Source organism: Oscarella lobularis, chromosome 3 (assembly GCF_947507565.1).
Source record: "Oscarella lobularis chromosome 3, ooOscLobu1.1, whole genome shotgun sequence".
NCBI lineage: Eukaryota > Metazoa > Porifera > Homoscleromorpha > Homosclerophorida > Oscarellidae > Oscarella > Oscarella lobularis.
In genome coordinates this window covers 3,176,137-3,196,588 of record NC_089177.1, presented here as the reverse complement: position 1 = coordinate 3,196,588, position 20,452 = coordinate 3,176,137, and the positions used below count along the sequence as shown (strand labels likewise).

The 20,452-nt window shown below is 48.7% G+C and overlaps 3 protein-coding genes and 1 non-coding gene across 4 annotated transcripts; 2 read left to right on the top strand and 2 right to left on the bottom strand.

Annotated features, from left to right (window-relative positions):
• Positions 1–73: 73 nt before the first annotated feature.
• Positions 74–6,337, top strand: LOC136184314 (coiled-coil domain-containing protein 87-like). Its single transcript, XM_065971196.1, has 29 exons — positions 74–151; positions 1,601–1,688; positions 1,744–1,818; positions 1,876–1,963; positions 2,011–2,065; positions 2,122–2,170; positions 2,227–2,272; positions 2,321–2,370; positions 2,420–2,457; positions 2,510–2,585; positions 2,647–2,691; positions 2,747–2,853; positions 2,906–2,972; positions 3,023–3,136; positions 3,192–3,308; positions 3,390–3,556; positions 3,613–3,649; positions 3,705–3,833; positions 3,896–4,014; positions 4,070–4,185; positions 4,239–4,291; positions 4,351–4,479; positions 4,532–4,646; positions 4,692–4,753; positions 4,801–4,881; positions 4,936–5,023; positions 5,105–5,250; positions 5,347–5,444; positions 5,506–6,337. Exons 1-28 carry the CDS (start codon positions 84–86, stop codon positions 5,404–5,406), a joined length of 2,385 nt encoding a protein of 794 aa, XP_065827268.1. The 5' UTR covers positions 74–83; the 3' UTR covers positions 5,407–5,444; positions 5,506–6,337.
• On the top strand, positions 1,365–1,463 carry Trnay-gua (transfer RNA tyrosine (anticodon GUA)). The gene is made up of 2 exons: positions 1,365–1,401; positions 1,428–1,463. It is a non-coding gene; the product is annotated as a tRNA-Tyr (tRNA).
• Positions 6,117–12,491, bottom strand: LOC136184309 (uncharacterized). The gene is made up of 12 exons (XM_065971191.1): positions 12,325–12,491; positions 11,500–11,856; positions 11,307–11,411; positions 11,068–11,199; positions 10,691–11,008; positions 10,190–10,636; positions 9,836–10,138; positions 9,466–9,778; positions 8,953–9,407; positions 8,660–8,905; positions 8,137–8,604; positions 6,117–8,083 (listed from the first exon to the last, which is right to left on the bottom strand). The coding sequence occupies exons 1-12, from the start codon at positions 12,380–12,382 to the stop codon at positions 6,261–6,263; spliced, it is 5,025 nt and encodes a 1,674-aa protein (XP_065827263.1). The 5' UTR covers positions 12,383–12,491; the 3' UTR covers positions 6,117–6,260.
• Positions 12,492–12,561: 70 nt separating this feature from the next.
• LOC136184310 (protein virilizer homolog) lies at positions 12,562–20,428 on the bottom strand. The gene is made up of 45 exons (XM_065971192.1): positions 20,066–20,428; positions 19,902–20,011; positions 19,759–19,845; positions 19,598–19,646; positions 19,258–19,542; positions 19,121–19,204; positions 18,893–18,985; positions 18,787–18,831; positions 18,681–18,736; positions 18,583–18,631; positions 18,428–18,532; positions 18,298–18,381; positions 18,164–18,245; positions 17,987–18,105; positions 17,852–17,940; positions 17,503–17,797; positions 17,361–17,455; positions 17,197–17,309; positions 17,071–17,138; positions 16,979–17,017; positions 16,855–16,929; positions 16,751–16,796; positions 16,627–16,698; positions 16,414–16,569; positions 16,304–16,366; positions 16,139–16,250; positions 15,981–16,084; positions 15,686–15,924; positions 15,539–15,634; positions 15,407–15,482; positions 15,276–15,343; positions 15,156–15,224; positions 14,987–15,095; positions 14,848–14,938; positions 14,737–14,793; positions 14,590–14,676; positions 14,436–14,535; positions 14,304–14,375; positions 14,095–14,252; positions 13,981–14,043; positions 13,636–13,922; positions 13,487–13,583; positions 13,251–13,433; positions 12,755–13,198; positions 12,562–12,704 (listed from the first exon to the last, which is right to left on the bottom strand). Exons 1-45 carry the CDS (start codon positions 20,132–20,134, stop codon positions 12,638–12,640), a joined length of 5,007 nt encoding a protein of 1,668 aa, XP_065827264.1. The 5' UTR covers positions 20,135–20,428; the 3' UTR covers positions 12,562–12,637.
• Between the last annotated feature and the right edge of the window lie 24 nt (positions 20,429–20,452).

Sequence of the window (20,452 nt, the reverse complement as noted above, 5' to 3'; positions counted from 1 at the left end):
ACACCGCCTGCCGTAATTTATACACCGCCTGCCGGAATATATACACCGCCTGCCAGAATATATACGTAGAATTGACTGCTCGCATGGTTTTTAACACGACGGCTAATGCAAGTCGATTGAAGGCCCAAATTGCTGTTGAAGCGAATAGGAAGTAAGTTGGGGCTGTCGCGTGCCCCTGCCGGAATATATACACCGCCTGCCGGCGGAGTACGTACACCGCTTGCCGGAATATATACACCGCCTGCCGTAATATATACACCGCTTGCCGGAATATATACACCGCCTGCCGGGATATATACACCGCCTGCCGGCGGAGTACGTACACCGCCTGCCGGAATATATACACCGCCTGCTGGCGGAGTACGTACACCGCCTGCAGGAATATATACACCGCCTGCCGGCGGAGTACGTACACCGCTTGCCGGAATATCTACACCGCTTGCCGGAATATATACACCGCCTGCCGGCGGAGTACGTACACCGCCTGCCGGAATATATACACCGCCTGCCGGAATATATACACCGCCTGCCGGCGGAGTACGTACACCGCCTGCAGGAATATATACACCGCCTGCCGGCGGAGTACGTACACCGCCTGCAGGAATATATACACCGCCTGCCGGCGGAGTACGTACACCGCCTGCCGTAATATATACACCGCCTGCCGGAATATATACACCGCCTGCCAGCGGAGTACGTACACCACCTGCCGGAATATATACACCGCCTGCCGGCGGAGTACGTACACCGCCTGCCGGAATATATACACCGCCTGCCAGAATATATACACCGCCTTCCGGAATATATACACCGCCTGCCGGAATATATACACCGCCTGCCTGCGGAGTACGTACACCGCTTGCCGGAATATATACACCCCCTGCCGGCGGAGTACGTACACCTCTTGCCGTAATATATACACCGCCTGCCAGAATATATACACCGCCTTCCGGAATATATACACCGCCTGTCGGCGGAGTACGTACACCGCTTGCCGGAATATATACACCGCCTGCTGGCGGAGTACGTACACCGGCTGCAGGAATATATACACCGCCTGCCAGAATATATACACCGCCTGCCGGAATATATACACCGCCTGCCGGAATATATACACCGCCTTCCGGAATATATACACCGCCTGCCGGCGGAGTACGTACACCGCTTGCCGGAATATATACACCGCCTGCCGGCGGAGTACGTACACCGCTTGCCGGAATATATACACCGCCTGCCGGCGGAGTACGTACACCGCCTGCCGGAATATATACACCGCCTGCCGGCGGAGTACGTACGTACACCGCCACCACCGGAATATATACACCGGGTATTTATAGCCGTGTTTGCGACCTGTTTGCGTGGACCCGTCGATAGCTCAGTTGGTAGAGCGGGGGACTGTAGTTGGCAAAAGCCCGGATAGGGCCGTTATCCTCAGGTCGGCGGTTCGAATCCGTCTCGACGGACATTCCACATTTTTCTTTTTTTTGTTTTTTGCTTTTGCGTAAACCAATTTCCTGTACCTGTACCTACAACGTCGTTTCTTCAACGCCGAGAATACCCAGACTACCCAGCGCGCGTCAATTGCGTTTTTTTCCTTCAGGCTCAATGTCTTGTCTATCCGAAGACGCGCGCTGGAAAAAATGCGTTCTCCCGCAGCAGATTTCTCTTTCACAACTCACAGATTGACCGTAAGAACTCCATAGAAGGAGAACTAACAGCGATTCCATATAAATTCCTTCGCAGGCTCACTCTTCCAGGCCTTTAGTTTCTCTTCCAGAACAATTGGAGAAACGGCGCATCAATCGCGAACTAAAAGAAGTAAGACTTTTAAAACTAAGAACGTTTCCACAACGAAACTAAGTGCATATCATACAGTTAAATCAAAAGATGCCAACAGTCTCACGTAAAACAAAAGAATTCTTAGATCAGCAACCGGAATACATCAACCAAATCAGAGAACAGGGTAAATTCCTTCAAATTCGAATTGGCGTACATGTAGCTGTGCCATAGTGATGCTTCGAGAGCCTTCCCTGACAAGTCGCCATAGTCAGAAATCAGCTGCAATGTGCAAAACGAATAAAACGCTGATATTCGTATATCTTACGTCATAATTATTGTTAGGAGAGCCGACAGCCAACGCTCTGATACAACGCGTTCAGCAAAGCAATTGGTGAGCTTTTTGATTTACCTCAGATTTTTCCTATTGATATCAGATGTGTATGCAAGCTTGGAAAATCAAAGTCAATGCCATGTTTGAGAGAGCGGACCAGCGGTACACTAGTCCAGTGTCTAGGCCCTTAGCTGTAACGCCACAATTTAGCACTGACTTGCACTGCTATAAAGCGATGGAAGAGCCTTGAGCCATCACAGGTAGAAGAAGAAGAACGGGCAGCTGAACGTATGTGACTTTTTCTCATAGCTGACAAGAGAAATGCCAACTGATTCTTCTTCAGACACGTAATCCGTCTGGTTCTCTGCTTTTCACTTCTAACCTCTTTTTTTTGTTTAGATTGTTGAACGTCAGATTGACTGCTGCCGAAGATTTGAAACGACTGGTGATCCAGCGTCAAATAAATACGCTGCAGGTGCGATTTTTTGTGCGAAATTTATTCTACCCCTGCCCCCCCCTCACGGTTCTTCCTTTAGGACGAATTTGCCGAGGATGGCGATGATTTGCCGCCTCTGTTGCAGGTGAGAAAGAGAACGAGTGCCACACTCTATAAGCAAACACAGACGTCTTCGTTAGGCAATCAATCGCTGGCATCCTCGTAAACGAGTGCAGAACAGTAGAAAGAAGTCGGAAGAAGAATCGGCGTCGACGAAGTCAAACAACGAACCAGATGAACGAGAAAGGTCAAGCGAATCATTGTCGTTCAATAGGCATTATATGACATTTTTTTAATAGTAGTTGCGTCAGTACTGCCGAACTTCCAAGTCAACCCGCAGTGATAACAACTCGGATTCCGTCAATGGTAAGTATGATTGCGTTATAGAGGTCATATATTACGTACTATTGTCCCAGTACAAAGCGGTCGACGTCGTTCGAACGTCTGCCGCTCGAATCTCGGAACGAAAACCGCGCACGTGTCTCACGTTGCATCCGCTCCCGCCTGCCTACAACGAACTCGCAGGAGAAGTAAAAGAAACGAAGCAAATGCGTTCTCTCCGGTATATGACACGACTATATTCAGGTTGATCCGTCCGAGGCGAAGTGGATGGACCGAAATCTCTATCGCGGTCAAGAAGTAAAAGAGGTTTACGACGAAATCTGGCAGACAGTCGAAGACGAGCATCTCTTCTATGATCAAGTAATAATAATAATAATAATAATAATAATATTAATTAATAATTATAATAATAATAATTATTATTATATAACGTCTCTTTAGGATCCCATAGTCGAAGTGTGCGCCTCCTTATCGTCGAAGGACGTCGATTCTACGCTGACGTCGTTTGGCTTGCGTCATCGTCGTAGTCAGCGAATCATCAACGAGACGCTTCGAAAAGCGAGTCAGCCGCCGTGGAAAGTCAAAGGTCAAGAAGAATGGATCTTGAGGTGAGAAAAGAACGAGACACTTTCTTGCAACATCTGCGAAAAATCAAAATTTTTAGTAATCAGTATCAAGGTCCCATACCCGCTGAACTTTTGGTAGGGTACCACTATAAATAGTGTACGCTATCCTTTAATCGGGTCTGCGCTCTAGGCTGGACGATCTACGTCTGGGCCTTTACCTTCTGACGTTATGAGAGCAACGAGGCAGTACGAGTATTGGCTGACGTGGTGGCGATCTACTATTGATACTGAAGACTACTTGAAATTTGCTGCTAGAAAAGTGCGTCGTTGTTTTTTTTCGTGACGTAGCGACGCCGTTTTCTAATTTGCGGGGTCTTGCAGGATTCTGACTTTTTGCATCACATATTTCATCTGTACGACTCCGAGGGAACCGATTCGGAGGACGAGGAGAGAGCGGCCGAACAGGAGGCCGTGGAGAGGAAGAAAAAGGCGAAGGAAAGGTGCGTCGTTTATTTGGGAGAACGTCTATACTCGCGCGTCACGCCTTTCTAAAAGAGAGAGAAAAGAGAAGATGAAGCGACTGAGAGAAAAGAAGCAGGCCTTCAAGGGAGGAATGTGGAATGTGAATACGGTGGCGATGGGAGGTCTGGGAGAAGATCCCGAACTACGAGGCACAGTGAAAGACCCATGCGATCCACACAACGAGACAATGCATTGCATTTAGGCGATTCACAAAGTTCGGATCAAGAAGTGGAAGAGATCACTGACATTCACAAGGTGCGAAATATTTATAACTTACATATCCTAGTACTTGTATTGTTTTTCTTCGTACATAGGAATTAGATGTTGTGAGGGAGCAAGAACGCTTCGAGTTCATTTGGAAGGCACTGAAGATGCCCGAGAAACAAAGACTCGACATGGCAATTAAATACAGCACGCTTGACAAGAGGGGTCATCTCGATCAGGTTCATTCAGAAAAAAATCACTTTATTAGAAATGATATAGTCGTTTTCGCAGGCGCTTTGCCTGTGGGAAGCGTGCGTGGACGCGATTACGAAGCGAGAGGCTGTCATAGCCGAACTGGAAGCCTTTGAGAGAACGGCGTCCAATCCGCACCGATTTTTCACGAGAGGTTCGTCGACAGCATTGAAAAATTCTCGTGCAAATATTTCCGTAGGGTCGGAAGGCAATTCGGCGACGCGGCTGGCCGAAGCAACGGCAAGAGGAAAGATACACAGAGTAAGAAATGGATGAAAGTAAAATATTTTCTAGTCATTTTTTTCCAGCGACTGGAGACAATCGAAGCCGTTGTTACTGAAGCCGTGGTGACTGCTCAACAAAAGCTTGGAGACTGCATTACGTTTGAAGTGAGTAGGATGTTAGAAATAGACGTACTGTAGCTCAATATCGTCTTCTTACAGGGACGCCCTTATATGGAAAAACTGCGTCTCGACAAAACGGAAATGCTCTACTGGCTTCAGCAAGAACGAAGGCGAGCGCTATTGAACGGTACGCCTCCAATTTCTAAATCTTATAATCAGGCCAGAGTAGTTTGATGAAAAACAATACTGTACTTCCTATTTTATTTAGTACATGCAATTCCCGTATCACACAAAAGAGCACGCGTTTTTCTGCAACGCCGCATTGTCCTCCAGCGCTATCTCCACGCGCAAAGAGGGGATCGTACGAGAATATTACCAGACGGGACGCATTTACGTGCGCAATGGACCAAGCAGGTACTGGCACGAGCAACGTTTGCAAATAGCGCTACTTGCGACGCTTCTTTGTCCATGATAATGTTATGAAAATAGTCTCCTTTGCTTTGGCGACAGCGCAAGCGCTTAGGGCGAAATGTTGTCCACGTTTTTGTCGAACTTACCCAGAGACGGTGACAAATGGATTAGATAAATTTGAACATAATTGAACAAATGTATGTATTTTATCTTGGCATCCTTTCTTAGCTAATCTGACGGTATTGTTTTTTACATTAGAGAGTCGGCGTGGGTGGAACTCGAGAATATTTCTGGAGTTTTCTTGTCGTTTACGAATGCAGTCTCAGCCAGCTTCAGAGAATTTCACTTCAATAAGAAGCGCACAGTCTTTAATTAAAGGTAACGCCCTCTGACTCAATAAAAGTATTGGAGCTGCTTTAGTTGTCTTATGGACGAAGAGCTTTCCCGTGTCTTCCTTCATTCACCTCCGGGCCCCGAGGTGAGACTAAATAAAACCGGCCCAACTCTTGAGCCCGAGAGGTTAAACGTGGCTCAAACGCAGGGGATTCAATCCCCTACTCCAGTGGTATGAGTGATAAACGGCCACCCCACTTGGGCAAGACGCGGTGGGTTACAATAGCGGTCCCCCTGGAATCAGGCTGGCAGCACTCACATCTGAGTCCTGCCAGTCCCAGGCGTCCGAGCCGGGAGACTAAACAGGCTCTAACTCCGACGGGGGAGTAGTGAGGTTGACCCCCGCCCAATTGAAGCCTGTACGGGCCCTCGCGGTCTGTGCAGGTGGACAGCACAAGGACGGAAGACCCGCGCGGAATTTTCAACTTCCGGTTTACTTCCGGGTATACCCAATAAATCCTATAACCGAATACATGTGACCAGCTAATAGGTTTATTGCGCAACTAAAATGGACGTCTGCGGAAACCCTATCCTACACAAGTACTACAGGTAAAAACCACTGACCTAAACAAACACCCCTCCCCTTAGAAAAAAAAGTGCGCATTACACGGTCGCATTAATTAAACGACTGTCTCAGATCGATCTTGCTGCAGTAGTGGCGAGGGATTTCCCCCGCTTTTTGGCCGAGCGTAGTTAGGGTATTCCGGATGGTACGAGGAACCATCAAGAAATCCATTTCCCTTCTGTGGACTGAGTGCCTCTGACATAGGCGACGGTGGCGGCAACGCGTCCACATCATCCGGCGGCGGCGGCGGTGGCATCTCGTCGTCAGCGCTGTTGTCATACGCCAAACGAGCAGGTCCGGGACGATCGTAGTTAGCTGCCGCCGCTCCGTTGTCCGGACCGTCCGACGACGCAAACGCTCGAATGGTTTTCAAATTTTGATAGGGATTGGGCACGACGGCGGCCGGCGCCGTCATGAGCGGACCGGGCGATATGACTTCGCGCGAACCCTCAAGCCACTTGCGAAGATAATGCTCAAGAACGGCGAAAGCGGGCCGATTGAACGGCTCCTTGATCCAGCATCGTTTCATCATGTCGTAGATCTCGCCGGGACAATTGTCGGGCCGTTCGAGCGTCGAACCGCGTCGCACGCGCTCGACGACCTCTTCGTTCGAAAGTCCATAATAGGGTTGCATTGCGTAGGTGAACACCTCCCACATGACGACGCCGAACGACCAGACGTCGCTCTCGACGGTGAACTTACCGTAGATAATCGCCTCGGGCGGCATCCAGCGAACGGGCAGCATCGCGTGATCGCCGACGCGATAATAATCGGTGCTGTAGATGTCCTGCGACATGCCGAAGTCGGCAATTTTGACGATCAATTCGCCGCCGACGAGACAGTTTCTCGTCGCCAAGTCGCGATGGACGTAGTGACGTTCGCTGAGATACGTCATACCGCTTGCCACTTGCATGGAAACGCTGACGAGATCCTCCGTCGTCAGGGTGTCGGGCGGTTCCGTGCCCTCGATTTCCGCCGTTTTGATTTTGTAGAGAAGCTCGTCGGGCGAGTGCTCGTGAAGAAACTTATTCAAATCGCCGTGTTCCATGAACTCGAAGATCATGCATTGGGGCTCCTCGAGCATCGAGACGCCGAGAAGTTGAACGATGTTGTCGTGCTGAAACTCGCTGAGGAGACACGACTCGTGCTCAAAGTCGCGCTGCGATTGGCTCGTCGCGCCCTCTTTAAGCGTTTTCACGGCGACCAGCGTCGTCTTCTCATCCGCCAATATGCCGACAGCGCGACCCTTGAACACTTTGCCGAAATAGCCCTCGCCGAGCGGATCGAGAAACTCGACACGCGAAACGGGAAATTCGAGCTTGGCGAGACTCGCTCGCACGACGGCACTCGACTTATAGTTCGGATTGCTCATAACGCTGCCGGACGTGCTGCGACGTCGACTGGAGCGATTCTGTAGAACCATATCCGTGCCAGGAAACGTCATTTTGTTGCGACGACGACTGGCCGCCACGCAGCAGATGATTACTATGAGCAAGACGATGAGGAGACCCAAGCCGCTGCCTACGCCCGCAATAATCCCTATTACTGCACCGGATAGACCTGAATCCTCAGGCGGCGACGTGGACGGATTCGTTGATAGCGTCGGTATTTCAACGCATTCGTTTATGTCGCAGTATTCCCAACGAACGGCATAATCTGTTGTGAAGCACCACGGTCGTTCGCCGCGGCCGTTTGGGTTGCGACAGGCGCCGCCGCGCAGTTTGTCCATTCCAATGATGCCGACGCTGGTGAAGTTGAATTCCAAGTCGATGGAATGGTTGTGGGGATAGTGAGCCAGCCACGACTGGCACGTGTAGCCAGACTCCGTTACGCTGGCGGAACCGCGATACGACTGCCCATCTCCAACATAGCAATCTCCTGAAACAAAAAAAAGGTAGTATCCCGAGTAGAATCCCTTATTTATTACGTACTTGTTTCTCTCGCTGCTTTAGTTCCCGCCTTTGGTGCGTTAAATCCAGGCAACGATATTGTACAGGACGGACGATCGCCGGCACTCATAGTTGGCAAAGCGGTGCAGTTTGGTGGCGCGTCAAGGGGGCTCACGTTGAGAAGCGCCTCCAGTCCGCTCAACTCTTTCCAAAGAGTGGGACACGTAACGTCTCTGACGTCCTCGCACGACTCGCGACAGGGCCGTCGCGGTTGGACGACGTCAATCGATTGATCGCACGCCGGAAAGGCGAGACCGCACATCAAGGAGAAGAAAGCAGTTTTGCAATTTCGAAGTTTGAAATCTTCCGTTGACGCATCGAGAAGCTTTTGTATAGCGCCGTCTAGTTCTTGCTGACTGCCAAAACCGTCGTTCACAAACACCCTCATTCCATTGGGAATGTATTCCCTACACGCTGAACCGGTGTACTCTTCGCATCTTTTACTTGCGTCTACAGACAACGTCGTGAGCAAATTTCAACGTTTATCTTTGACATTTTTTCTTACTGCATTTCGGAATGGCGCACTGTTCCCATCGAACGTTTCTATTCGTTGTATAGCACCAGGGCCCGTCTAAACTTCTGCCGCCGGGATTCCGACAGTAGTTCGAAGCGTCGCGAATTTCCGGGTAAATGCCAGGCAAGAGCGAGTGCGGGTGAGGACGCTGAGAGTCCCACGCCTGACAAGTGTAGCCCGACTTGGTAACGCTAACAGTGCCACTGTATCCCCGTCCCTTCCCATACACGCAAGTATCTAAGACAAGACATTTAAAATGCATACAGTACATATATTATTCTTACCTGTTGAGATTGTATTTTCTCTGTCTCTCGGATCCAGTTCATCTGATAAACCAATGCACTCGTCATCGTCTCCCGCATTGAAATACGACAAAGTTCGGCACCCGGGATATCCCAAGTGAGCTGTGTTGAGCGCGGCAACAAAATCGTGCGTCAGCAATTGCCACACAATAGGACACAATTCCTGTCCCGTTTCACAGTCGTTCTTGCAGATGGATCGTTTCTGGGGAAATGGTCGGCCAACTTTGCACGGACTGAAGATGTATCGACAGACAAGCGGATACGAAAAATTGATGCAAGCCTCGGTCGGTTCTTGGACAAAGAAGACCTGATTGAAGCCCTGCATGATGACGTAACTCTTTTCAAATGACGTCTCGGTGTTGTTATAATAAATAGGAACACCTTCCAAGTACTCAGAACAGAGTTGCCCAGAGGGGAAGGGAACGCAAGACAATTCTCTATAAAAAATGTATCACGATTAACAATCGCTTAAACCGATTTGCTCTTGCAACTTACGCGTACGGATCTTTGACTGTGACGCTAGTCGTCGCTCGAACTTCCTTGCCGTGCACAGTTCCCGCCTCGTTCGTTGCCACGCAGGCATAGTTACCGGCAAAGTCCATGGTAGCGTTGACAAACGAAAGCGTCGCCTCGTCCTGCGTAGGACGGATAATGACAATTCCAGGATTCATCATAATCGACGAGCCATTGGAGTACGTCCACGTGACACTAGGCGTAGGAATACCGGTCGCTCGACACGAGAGGTTGAGCGTCTCGTCTAACAAGACCGTCGCCGCAGCAGGAGGACGTACTGCGAAAGAGGCGGGATCTAACGAAGTACACGCGATCAAAGGCTGGTTGTCTCCAATATGAATTATTACTATACCTTCCAAAATAATTGTTGCTGCTTTGCTTGTTTTTGTGACTGGACTGGCCGTTGTTACGTTGTTGTAGACTCGACACGAGTATTGGCCTTCGTTGTCTTGTTTTCCGTTTTCGATAATTAGCGTGCTCGACGTCGCGTTGGGTCTGATGACGTTCACATCGTCGCTGCTCACGTTAAGTTCGATTCCGTTGAATAGCCAGTCGATGAACGGATCCGGATTTCCAAACGCCGAGCACGTGATATTGAGCGAGCCTCCGAGGAGTATGCTTGTGCTGGATGGGTTCAAAATGAAATCGGCTGGTACTAAAGAGGAAAAATTAGTCTCAGATCGTATCTATTTATTTTTGTTTTTACCTTCAACTTCTACTGTTGCGTTTTTCCTTGCGGTGACCAGTCCGATCGTTCTATTGCTTGTAATGTTATTTTGACCAGTACACGTGTACTGACCGGCAAATTGAAAAGTGATATTTTGAATGTCAAGCCATAGACGAGTTTCACCGTCTTGACGAAGAACAAACGGGAGGGGAACGGAAGTGACAGTTTCATTGCCACCACTCGCCATACTCTCATTTGAAACTTTCCCGCTCTGACTAGAATTTCCAAAACTTGCGGATACATTGTTTGAATTCATAGTCATATTGTCCAGCTGTTCTTGCGCCTCAAGCAAACTCCGGATGTCTAGTCCATTATAACTCCACGAGAGCTTGGGAAGAGGTGATCCTGATCCAAAGCAACCCAGAGTCACGGTGTTTCCCTGCAGTGCGACAGTTGCATCCGGATTCACATTAACGCTGGCAGGATCTGCAGTAACCAATGCACTACTACTCATCCGGAATAAACGTAGGCAAGTCTTACCTTCGATAAGTATTTGGACTGGGGGGCTCCGCACGGTGAGGTTTGGTTCTTTGCTACTGAAATTTGTAGTCAGGATGCACACGTAGGTCCCAGAGTCATTCACAGCCGCGTTAGGTATATCATACTCTGTATCATAAAATGTTGAAACAGATGGGTTCACTGGTCTGACATCCAGTAAAACTCCGTCTTTTTCCCAGACAAGTTCAGGCTTCATAAAGTTTGAAGCCGTGCATGCCAACGTATTCCCTATATCACTTCCCTTGAAGAATACGTATCTGGACGCCTGAGCAGGAACAAAAAACGCAGGACGAGAAGATCCTAAATTAAGACACAGATCAACGTAAATATAACCTTATTTCCTTGGATCTTTATATTACCTCCATCACAATGAGTCCCATTTCCATTTCCAACGTAAGGAAAAGGGCAGCTACACTGAAAGCCAGGCTGAGTGTCCACGCAATTAGCATACGGATCACAATTATCCAAGCCACTCAAACACTCGTTCACGTCTAGATAGAGAGAGACAAAACGATTCGCGCTGTCATAGCAACAAACAAAGGACGAGCACAATGACTTCATCGTCTCCAAGAAAGAAGGACCCCGCCCATCGACAAACCTCGACAAGTTCGCCCGTCGCCGACGAACGATTGACGACACGTACAATTCGCTTGACCGTTCGCCAAAATCGCGCACTGCGCATTCGAATCGCATACGCTGCAGTCTAGAAAAACCCATAACAAACAGTCCGCGACCCACGAGTGGGGGGCCCCCCGCGCGCCCATAATACTACGACTCTCTACAGTACTCACTCTCGATCTTTTGACGAAGAACGACGCTCGCGTTGACGAGAACGCCGTCGCTCGTGTTCGCGAAGCAAGCGTAGACGCCCGCCTCTTCGGCGCCGAACGCGACGACGATTAGACGTTGAACGTTTCCCCCGTCGATCGATCGCTGCGTCACGGTCGCGTTACCGTTTTCGTTCACTTCGACGCGAGTCCCGTTGGCGCGCTCGCGAATCCAAACAAGAGATGACGACGACGAGGACGCGTTCGCGTTGCTCGAACAGTCGAGCGAGAGCGATTCGCCGTAGAACGCGTCGAGCGTCGCGACGCTTTCATTCGCGAAGCGGATCTCGACGCGAGTGAGGGCGGATGTGCGGTGACATGCTGCAATTGTAATGACAGTTAGTTAGAAAAGAGGGAAGAAAAAAAGGGGGATGACGCCCTAGTTTGCGGAAGCAACGAATAGCTAAACACGCTTAGATTCGCCTGGAGTTGTGCAGGAAAACGAGCGCGAGCGCTGTGGTTTAGCACAGCGTTAGAAAATGTGGTGCTTTTATTTTCGTAGCTCCGCGCATTCTTTTCGACGCGGAGGGGTCAGAAGGTCAGTCAGGCGGTAGACATACCACGTGGTCTCTTCTAGCTAGCTAGAATCGTAAAATTTCGAGCAAGAGAGCGAAACGTGGAAGCTCCTCCCATACGTCATTCTTTCGTTCGGGGTGGGGTGTACGGGAAAAAGCGAATCGAAAGCGCTGTCTTCGCTGACATGCGTTCGTTCGATTCGTTTCGCGAGGTTACTTAACTGTTTCCGCGGAGCTCGTCTCTAGTCTACAGTGTTCTCTAGCGCGTGCTTACACCATAGGGAAAAAAGACCGATCCAAAATGCGACGAGCGAACGTCGAAATGAGATCATTTTCCAGTGTTTCAGGACTGCTGCAAGGCGAGAAGGAGGCCTCGAGAAGGAGGCCTTGAGAGGGAGAAAAATGGCAAGAACGAACCAGCAGGCGTTGGATGCCGTCCAAATAAGGATACGGGAGTGGCTAGACGCGCCAAAAATGCCACTCCTCTGCAGACCCTCCTCCAGCGAGACGCGCGCGCACACTATAGTGCTTCCTTGCTTCAAAGTGCAGTGTACGCGATTCTCTACGTAATGGAAGAGCACAATTCTTTAGTAGAATCTCTTTCCTGGTGGCCAAGGCTGTCCTCGTCCATAATCTCCATAATGCGAAGGCCACCTAATTAGTAGCTAACCAAAATCAAAACAAAGACCCTAGCTGTTTCTTACCCGCCGCGTCCACTCGGATAATTCCACGGGGCACCTCTCGTCCAGCCGACGCCGCCGCCGCCGCCACGCCCTCCCATAAACGGCTGCTGTTGCTGCTGCTGCTGCTGCTCGCGATCCGACGTTCCCCCGCCGCTTCCGGCGCTCGATTCCTGACCGAGCAGCATTCGATTGTCCATTTTGCGAGGTTTCATCGAACTGTCGATCGCGACGAAATCGTCGACGTGCATCGACGGAGGTCGACTCGTATTCTGCTGGCGCATGCGGAACATATCGCGACGTCGGTAGTTGCCGCCGCCCATGCCTCCCGCCTGAGCGCCGCGACCGCGACCGCGACCGCCGCCGCCGCCGCCGCCGCCGCCGCCGCCGCCGAACATCGGATCGCCACCAATGCGAAAACGCTTGGCAAAGCTCTCGGCGATGAGAGGATCCACGCGTCGACGATTTCTAAAGAAAATTCTTTCGACTTTTCTTTTCCTTTTTTTTTTCCCCCTTTTACTTTTTCTTCGTTCGCGTCGGCGACGGAGGTGGCGATTTGATGACGGTTTTTTCGATTTCGTCTTTTAGCGAAAACGAACTGATTGCCTTCGACGACATCTCTTCCAAGTCGCTTTTCAACAGTTCCACCTCGAGTCCGGGTTCTTCGGGCGAATAGCCGCTGTACCAGAAATCGAGTTCGGGCCTACGAAAACGAGCGGAGTGCGAAACTGCAGCCTAATTATTTTCGATTCTCACCTTTCTCCGCCTAGCATAAGTACCGATACAATTCTTCGAGCCGAGAAAATGTCTGCAAGGGATGACGGTGGAGGTAAATCTATCTGATTTTCGTCGCCTAGGAAACGATAGTTTAATTAATTAAAACAAGATGCCTTGATGTACGCTACCGGTGTCGTCATCTTGACCTTCCTTCAAAATATGCAATGTCTTCTCGAGCAACGTTGCAACGTTCTTTGATTCGGCGTTTGTCAAAGTTTCCTTGATTTCTGTCAGGGGATGACTCTCCTCGCTGCCTTCTGTCCAATCAAAAAGACTTCTCAGTCGACTCGCACCGAGAAACGAAGCGCGCAAAACGCATTCCGTCTCGTCGGCCTCTCTCTTCGCAGGACGCGAGGAAAGACCTTCGACAAATTCACACAACGAAGCCATTGTGACTAGAGCCTCAGGAGTGGAGCTGTATCAGGAACGTGAGTACACTGTCTGATGTTGTAGGTATGCGCAGCGGTAGCTACCTCGCTTTGTCTCTGATCCGCACGCAGAGTTGCTTCAGCTTTTCTTCTGACGTTTCGAGAGCTCTGAGAGGACTCGTGTATACAAGAAAAAATCGATTTCCATCTATTCCTTGCCTTGCGAGCAGAAGAAAGCTGAATTCGTACTGCGTGAAGCCGGTCAGCAGTCGCAGCGCGGCCGTCAAGAGACGCCACGGCTGGTCGCCGACAAGAAAATCGACGAGAGCGTCGCAAATCGACGAAAGCTGACTCGAATCGAGCACATTATCGGAAAGCTAGAACAGCCGATGAGCAAGGAGGGAGTCCAAAACCTCTCAAAGGCTAACCTGCTGGAGAGTAAATCGAGCCTTGATTGGAGCCAGACTGAAAAAGGGATTACACAGCGTCTGCACTAGTGCCTGCGCGTACAGAAAACAACTGTTTCTACACTTTTTCTCAACTCTACCGCATCGTCTTACGAGTATGTTCGTATTGACTTCCTCTGAAGTGCAGCTTCCGCTGTTCAGCAGATCAAGCATTCTCAGCAGCAGATCAGATGGTGGACCGTCCGGTCCAGGGCTACAACACGACGTATAAAAGCAGCGATCGTCACTTTGCACAGGAGAATGGCACTTTTTAAGAGTGTCCAAGAAACCGATTTTAACGCTTGGCTGAGTTGCAAGCACCGAAACCATTTCCAATGTCCTCAGCGTAGAAACTCTTTTGTTCAACGAGAAACAAACAGCGTTATTCATCGCTTCGTAAATTTTAGCTAATTACATGCTGATATCTGACGGATCCATGTCGATTTTATCACTGAGAAGTCGAAGAAGCATCCTAAACGTCGAACCTCTCCTAAAATATTTTTTGCAATTGACGCAGAGGTTATACCTCGCTGTCATCAACGTTAGAGACGGAGATAAGTCCGCTAGCTGACCGACAAACCGTTTGAACATGTGAAAAAGACTTGGGCAGCTCGAATCTGATTAGAAATCTCGCGCGTTAGAACGGGCAAAGCGATTGACGACACCTGCTAGAGACGACAAAACGTTTTCCAATTCGGGCAGGAGCAAGGACAAGTGAGCTGCCCACAACTGATGATCTTGGAACAGCTTGGAAGTGTCTTCTTCAGAAACCGGCTATAATAACAAGAACCCCAACGTCGATTGACTGCACAAAAGCGAAGAGACGAGACGTACCTCAGACGTTAGTATGGGCAAGGGTAAAGGCAACAGTTCGGACAAAAGAACCAGGCCACTGTAGAAATTCTATCGACGAAAAGAGATGATAATACGCGTCGTCAATGAACTCGTGCTTGCCTGAGGTAAAGCTATTGTGTGCTGCAGTACTTCTTTGAGCATGAGATACCAACATCCGCCAGCCAAGTCTGACAAAAAAAAATTGCTGTCGACCAGTGAGGAGAGGGATGGTACGTAGAATGAGTGTATACTTCTTTCTCCTTCGCCTGTCATCGGCGGCAATGGTTGCGAAAACATTGCCAACACTGATACAATGTCCTCTTGAACCTAACGGGCGGGATGGTCTAAAAAAGAAAGGCGGAATAGTCTTATCTTTGGTCTACTTGCTGAGCTGAGGTGAGAAGGCTTCCCGACGGTAGAATCGAGCACAAAACCACGTGCAGATCCAAAAGAACTGACAATAGACGAACGTCTCGAAACTAAAAAATACGATTTTACCACGTCCTAAAAACACCAGGGCCTATTCTTACTTCTCCTGACGCCTTGAACAAATGAGAGAGCATCGTCATAACGACCGATAGCAAAGGCTTGGCAAGAGAAAACACTAGGAGAGCCTGAGTACTTCCAGTCAATTGGCCCTGTCGCCATGGGCGCAGTAAGCCAGCATTTAATTTCTGAAGGAGGAGAATAAACTCTTCCATGGCATTAGAAGAAAACAGAGATATAACGGCAACGCTCCACTGCAAGTCCTTCTTCCCATCCTTTGCAACTAAAAAAGTTGACGAAACTGACTTCGTAGGCACGTATATTATAAATAGAACGCACTCGCCGTATCAGATGGACACGAATAGAGTTTCAACAGTCTCAGTAAGGAAATGAGACCTGGCAGTTCATTGACAATTTTCGTTGGGCTGGTGTCTGCAATCAGTCTAAAGATTTCGTGTCCTACGCGACCGACCAAGAAAAAAGCTCGCGTTTCCTACGTTCTAAGCTGCTTGATGAGAATTGGAATAGGGCCTGTTTCCGGAACGTTCGTAAGCGCTTTAAGAGGCGCCAGCCAGTCGACCAAATCAGTCAGAGACGGATTATTGTGATCTTTTCATCCAGACCATTGTATATAATAAATCGATTGATCCTCCTGATCTTACCACTGCTAGAAATTGCCAATAATCGACTTCCGTATTTCTCCAGTATTTCACCCGTTTCCGACACTGTATACATTCGTAGATTTATATTCGGAACGCTCCCCTCTGTCTACCTTGAATCGCCTGCATGATGAGAACGGCCGCATAACGGCTGGACACGCTCTTCTTCAGCTTCTCGTCCACCTCCGACACGCCCTTCTGCTCGACAAAGGGCAGAAGACAATCCAAGTTTCTCGACAAACTGAGAACGGAGACAACGGCTTCTTTGCCTAAAGACAAGCCCAAAGACTCGCATCACTTGTACCACGTATTATTCATACACGTACCAAGAGGAGTAAAGGTCATGGAGTAGAGCGTGTGCAACGTCGACAAAACATCAGCTGCGTCGAGATCATCAGCTAAAGCAATGACTTAGTCTAAAAAATCGCGCGATCCTAGGCTCGTGCATGCCCCTTGTCTTCAATGCGTCTAATATGATGTCAACAGCTTGAAAAGCCTGCGAGAAAAGCGGTCACAAAAGATGCGTCTGCACGTCGCACTGACGCGGTGTGTACCTGAAGATGGTACACCATCAGAAGACCCAAGGACTGAGCCGTGCAATTTTCGAGATTGTCTCCGCGGAGGAATTCCTGTACGTGTAGGCTCTACGTACGCGTTTTAGTGCATCGTTCGTCTTACCGATAGAGGCGGGACTCTGCTGTGATGAATGTCCGATTCCTACACAGGACAAAATTTTAGATTATGACTAGGCACCCGATGGAATTGCTTACTGTCGCCTGTAGAAGAATTCTGATGATTTCGTTCGCTATTTTGCTTTCTGACGCCAAATAAAGAAGTCCTTGAAAAAAGAAACGAACTAGAACTGAACCTAATCTAAAAAAACGGTTCATTCTCACCTGACTGGTTTTCAAGCAAATTGGCGAGCAAACTGCGTACAGATCCAAAAACCATGGGATACATCGTCATAAAGGGGCACGAAATAAGAACAAGAATCGATTCCAGCAATCGGCTGTTGAAAAAAATCTCTCGACGCGCACGAGACAAAAAACTCCCTACGTACCGCGACTGAAAGAAGCGAATTAGAGACGGATAAATATCACGCGCTGCAGCGTTTTCCGTTTTAAAAGAAAGAAATCCAAGCGGAGGCGGCTGAACCTGAACAAACGGCTATATTGCAGAAACCTAGTCGGTAAAAAACGTACAGCTTTGATCGGAGCCGCTTTTAAGGCAATCAATAGATCTTTTGTCGTGCGGACAATGGTAGAAAGGTCCGTAGAAAACGCCGGGTAGCGTTGTTCCAGAAAAGACAGCATTTCGGTTTTTGCGTCGCGACCGAGACTGACGTCGACTGGGCGATTCGTCTTCGTTTCAAGGTTATCGTCATTGGCTACGACGACGTTTGTTTCCATATCCTCCATCGCCGTCGCCACCGTCGCTTCCTTTTCTGATTCCCGAAACGTCTCGTCGTCGTCGTCAGACGAAGTCGCAGACACGACACTAGAACGAGCCATTAATTAAACGTTTAGAATAGTTTCGCTTCGTTGGGTTAACTTGTCAACAGCACTCTGAAGTTCGGCGAGAAGCTCATATATATGAACCTTGTATAGAAGAGCCGAAGAGGCAGCCATTACACTAGCAGACTACGCAAAAAATTAAAGTAAAATTCTGACGCTTGCAAAAAAAAACCTGTTGCTTGAGAACAAGCTCGACGAGTCGTTGGTACGGCGATGAAGATTCCGGCGAGACGCGCCTCCAACCACAGAATGTTTCTACGCCTTCGCAGTGGTCGAGAACGTGATCGAGTGCTTCAAATTTTCAAAATAGCGGACTGTATCAAAATCTAACGCGAGAAGCGTCGTCTACCTCTCAAGCAAGCCTGTTTGAGAGACGACGCCACGTAGGGCTCCTCCATGATGTTCATGATGAGGCCAATCACTCCGCATTCCTGAGCCAAAAAAAATTGAAAGCGGTATAATAAAGACGGAGTGATTAATTACAATTAATTTGGAAGTGACGTTAGAGCCGCATCGAGTGAGCGAACACACCAATTTCAAGCCGGCTTTCAACTGGCGGATATTGACCTGAATAATAATAAAATGCGTTGATGATTTTTTTTGAGTCACGTACGACGACAGGCTGCGTCTGAGCCAAATTAATATCCAAAGCCTGCACTGTCCAACTCACAAGCCTGTCAGTTACGTTTTGGCCAGATGTGCAATCAGCCAGAGAAGCCTTTAGACAAGAAATCATGACTTCTAACGCGATACGACGGGAGTACTAACAGCGTTGCTCTCGACGAGAGAAGAAAGCTCTTCAAGACCAGATACCCATCTAAAAGTTCTTCTACAATGGCACGAGCATTGAATTCTCTACTAATTACGTCACAGAGAAATCGTCCGAACTCATTTGATTGGCGTGATCCAACAGCTTCTGAGTCTAATATCTGCATTGAGACAACGAGACCAATAGACGTTCTGTCTCTCTACCTTCTCGTCGTCAATTTCCGAAGAGGTGACGCCAAGATTGAAATACTGCCAAAGAGAGAGAGAGAGTCAAACAACGCGCAGAACCGTTTCCCCCCCAAAAAAACACCTGAAGCGGAGTCAAAATGCATTGGTAGGGATTGAAGCTGACTGAAACAGACATCCAAGCGTCTTCGCTGTACTCACTAAAATTCAACTCTCCCTACACAAACAAAGAAAAGACCTCTCGTTGAGAGAGAGAAAAGAACCAAAGACATTCACTGTGAACGTTCTTGGTGCATAGTGCACCGTGACGCTTCACCGTGAACAACAGTGGTTCAATAACGTTCTAACAGACCATATCGACGTCTTGATCAAACTCGGCTTCTTCGATTTCTTCCGGTATGTCCTCGTCGCTTTCAATTTCCTCGTATTCTTTATCCTTCATTGACCACTTAATCTCTGATCTCTATTCTCGCAACTTCGTTTCCCTACCCCCGCTTTGAATTGAGCGTTCTCTTCCATATCCATAATGTCCTGTACGTGTCCGGGAGATATCGGCTCGAATTCCTCCAAGGCGGGATCGTTTCGTTTTTTCCCGTCCTTCCTCTCTTGCTCCTCATTATCCAGAGCGGGCGACGAGACGATCATCTCCGTTTCTTTGCTGGATGCCAGTCCCTCGCCGCCCACTTCGGGCGTCGTCATATCGGCGAGACGACCGTAGACGGAAACGGAGATGTTGGCATACCAGCCTTTCAATACCAGAGCATCGATAGCAATCTGTGTAAACATTCGTGTTGTTTAATTAATAAGGCAGGCTAGGATTGCCACTTGCGTTCTCTTTGCTTTGATATGAAAATTTGTTTGAAGAGTCGTAGTCCAAACTATAGACGATTAATTAATTAATTAATTAATTAATTGATAATTTTAATTAATTAATTAATTGGCGGCTTTTAATTAAATTTATGACGTAGAGTAGCGACTGCTCGTTCTCACGTTCCAAATTTTTCGAATACACTTGCTGCTGGTTGGTACAAGTTCTTGACGAAGAGTTCGAGTTTGAACAGCGAAGGCGTCGTTTTTCTACGTAAGCGAACGCGTCTACGAGAAAGCGGGCCGTTTTGCTAACTTTTTCCTACCCCTGACTCTTGATTTCCGGATGCATTCGCCATCCGAATGGTATGATACGAACTTCCGTGATCGTAACAGGCGTTTTGAAGCGAATCAAGTCGAGCCTCAGCTGAACTTCCTGAAAGGACGACCCTAGTTGCGGTTACGTCTGCAGACGCGCGTTCGTTATTACGTCAGATTCATCGGAGACGTGCTTGAAAGTGTCGAAGAAGAGCAAATGCGAAGAACTGCCGTCCGACATTTTTTTTCTGCCCTCTACCGTACGCTAGCATTGTGTGGGTGCCGGGATTTTGAAAGGCTCCGCCCTAAACAACTTACCAACGCGAGAAACAATGCGAGGGCGCGTTTTGAAGGGGCGAGAGCTACACAGCAAGGTGGCCCAGCTATTTTGCTGCGTCTCTCATGCACTATAGTGTACAGTAGAGTTTACGACATGATTGTCGCTACTAGAAACGTTGTGCAAGGTCAAGAGTGTTTTGGTTAGACCTAAAGGTTTCTACGACGAGAAGTGTGGACGCGTTTTCTGAGCGACCCCACCCTGAAAGATTCCGTTCCGTCA

Coding starts and splice junctions, on each gene's coding strand:
- LOC136184314 (XM_065971196.1), top strand. CDS start 84: ATGGTTTTTAACACGACGGCTAATGCAAGTCGATTGAAGGCCCAAATT. Junction 3,557..3,612: donor CAAGAAGAATGGATCTTGAG/GTGAGAAAAGAA, acceptor CAAAATTTTTAG/TAATCAGTATCAAGGTCCCA. Junction 4,292..4,350: donor AGATCACTGACATTCACAAG/GTGCGAAATATT, acceptor CTTCGTACATAG/GAATTAGATGTTGTGAGGGA.
- LOC136184309 (XM_065971191.1), bottom strand. CDS start 12,382: ATGATCTCATTTCGACGTTCGCTCGTCGCATTTTGGATCGGTCTTTTT. Junction 11,857..12,324: donor CGGTCTTTTTTCCCTATGGT/GTAAGCACGCGC, acceptor TTACAATTGCAG/CATGTCACCGCACATCCGCC. Junction 11,200..11,306: donor CGACGGGCGAACTTGTCGAG/GTTTGTCGATGG, acceptor CTCTCTATCTAG/ACGTGAACGAGTGTTTGAGT.
- LOC136184310 (XM_065971192.1), bottom strand. CDS start 20,134: ATGTCGGACGGCAGTTCTTCGCATTTGCTCTTCTTCGACACTTTCAAG. Junction 19,205..19,257: donor ACGCTCAATTCAAAGCGGGG/GTAGGGAAACGA, acceptor TGGTCAATGAAG/GATAAAGAATACGAGGAAAT. Junction 18,533..18,582: donor CTCTCGTCGAGAGCAACGCT/GTTAGTACTCCC, acceptor TCTTGTCTAAAG/GCTTCTCTGGCTGATTGCAC.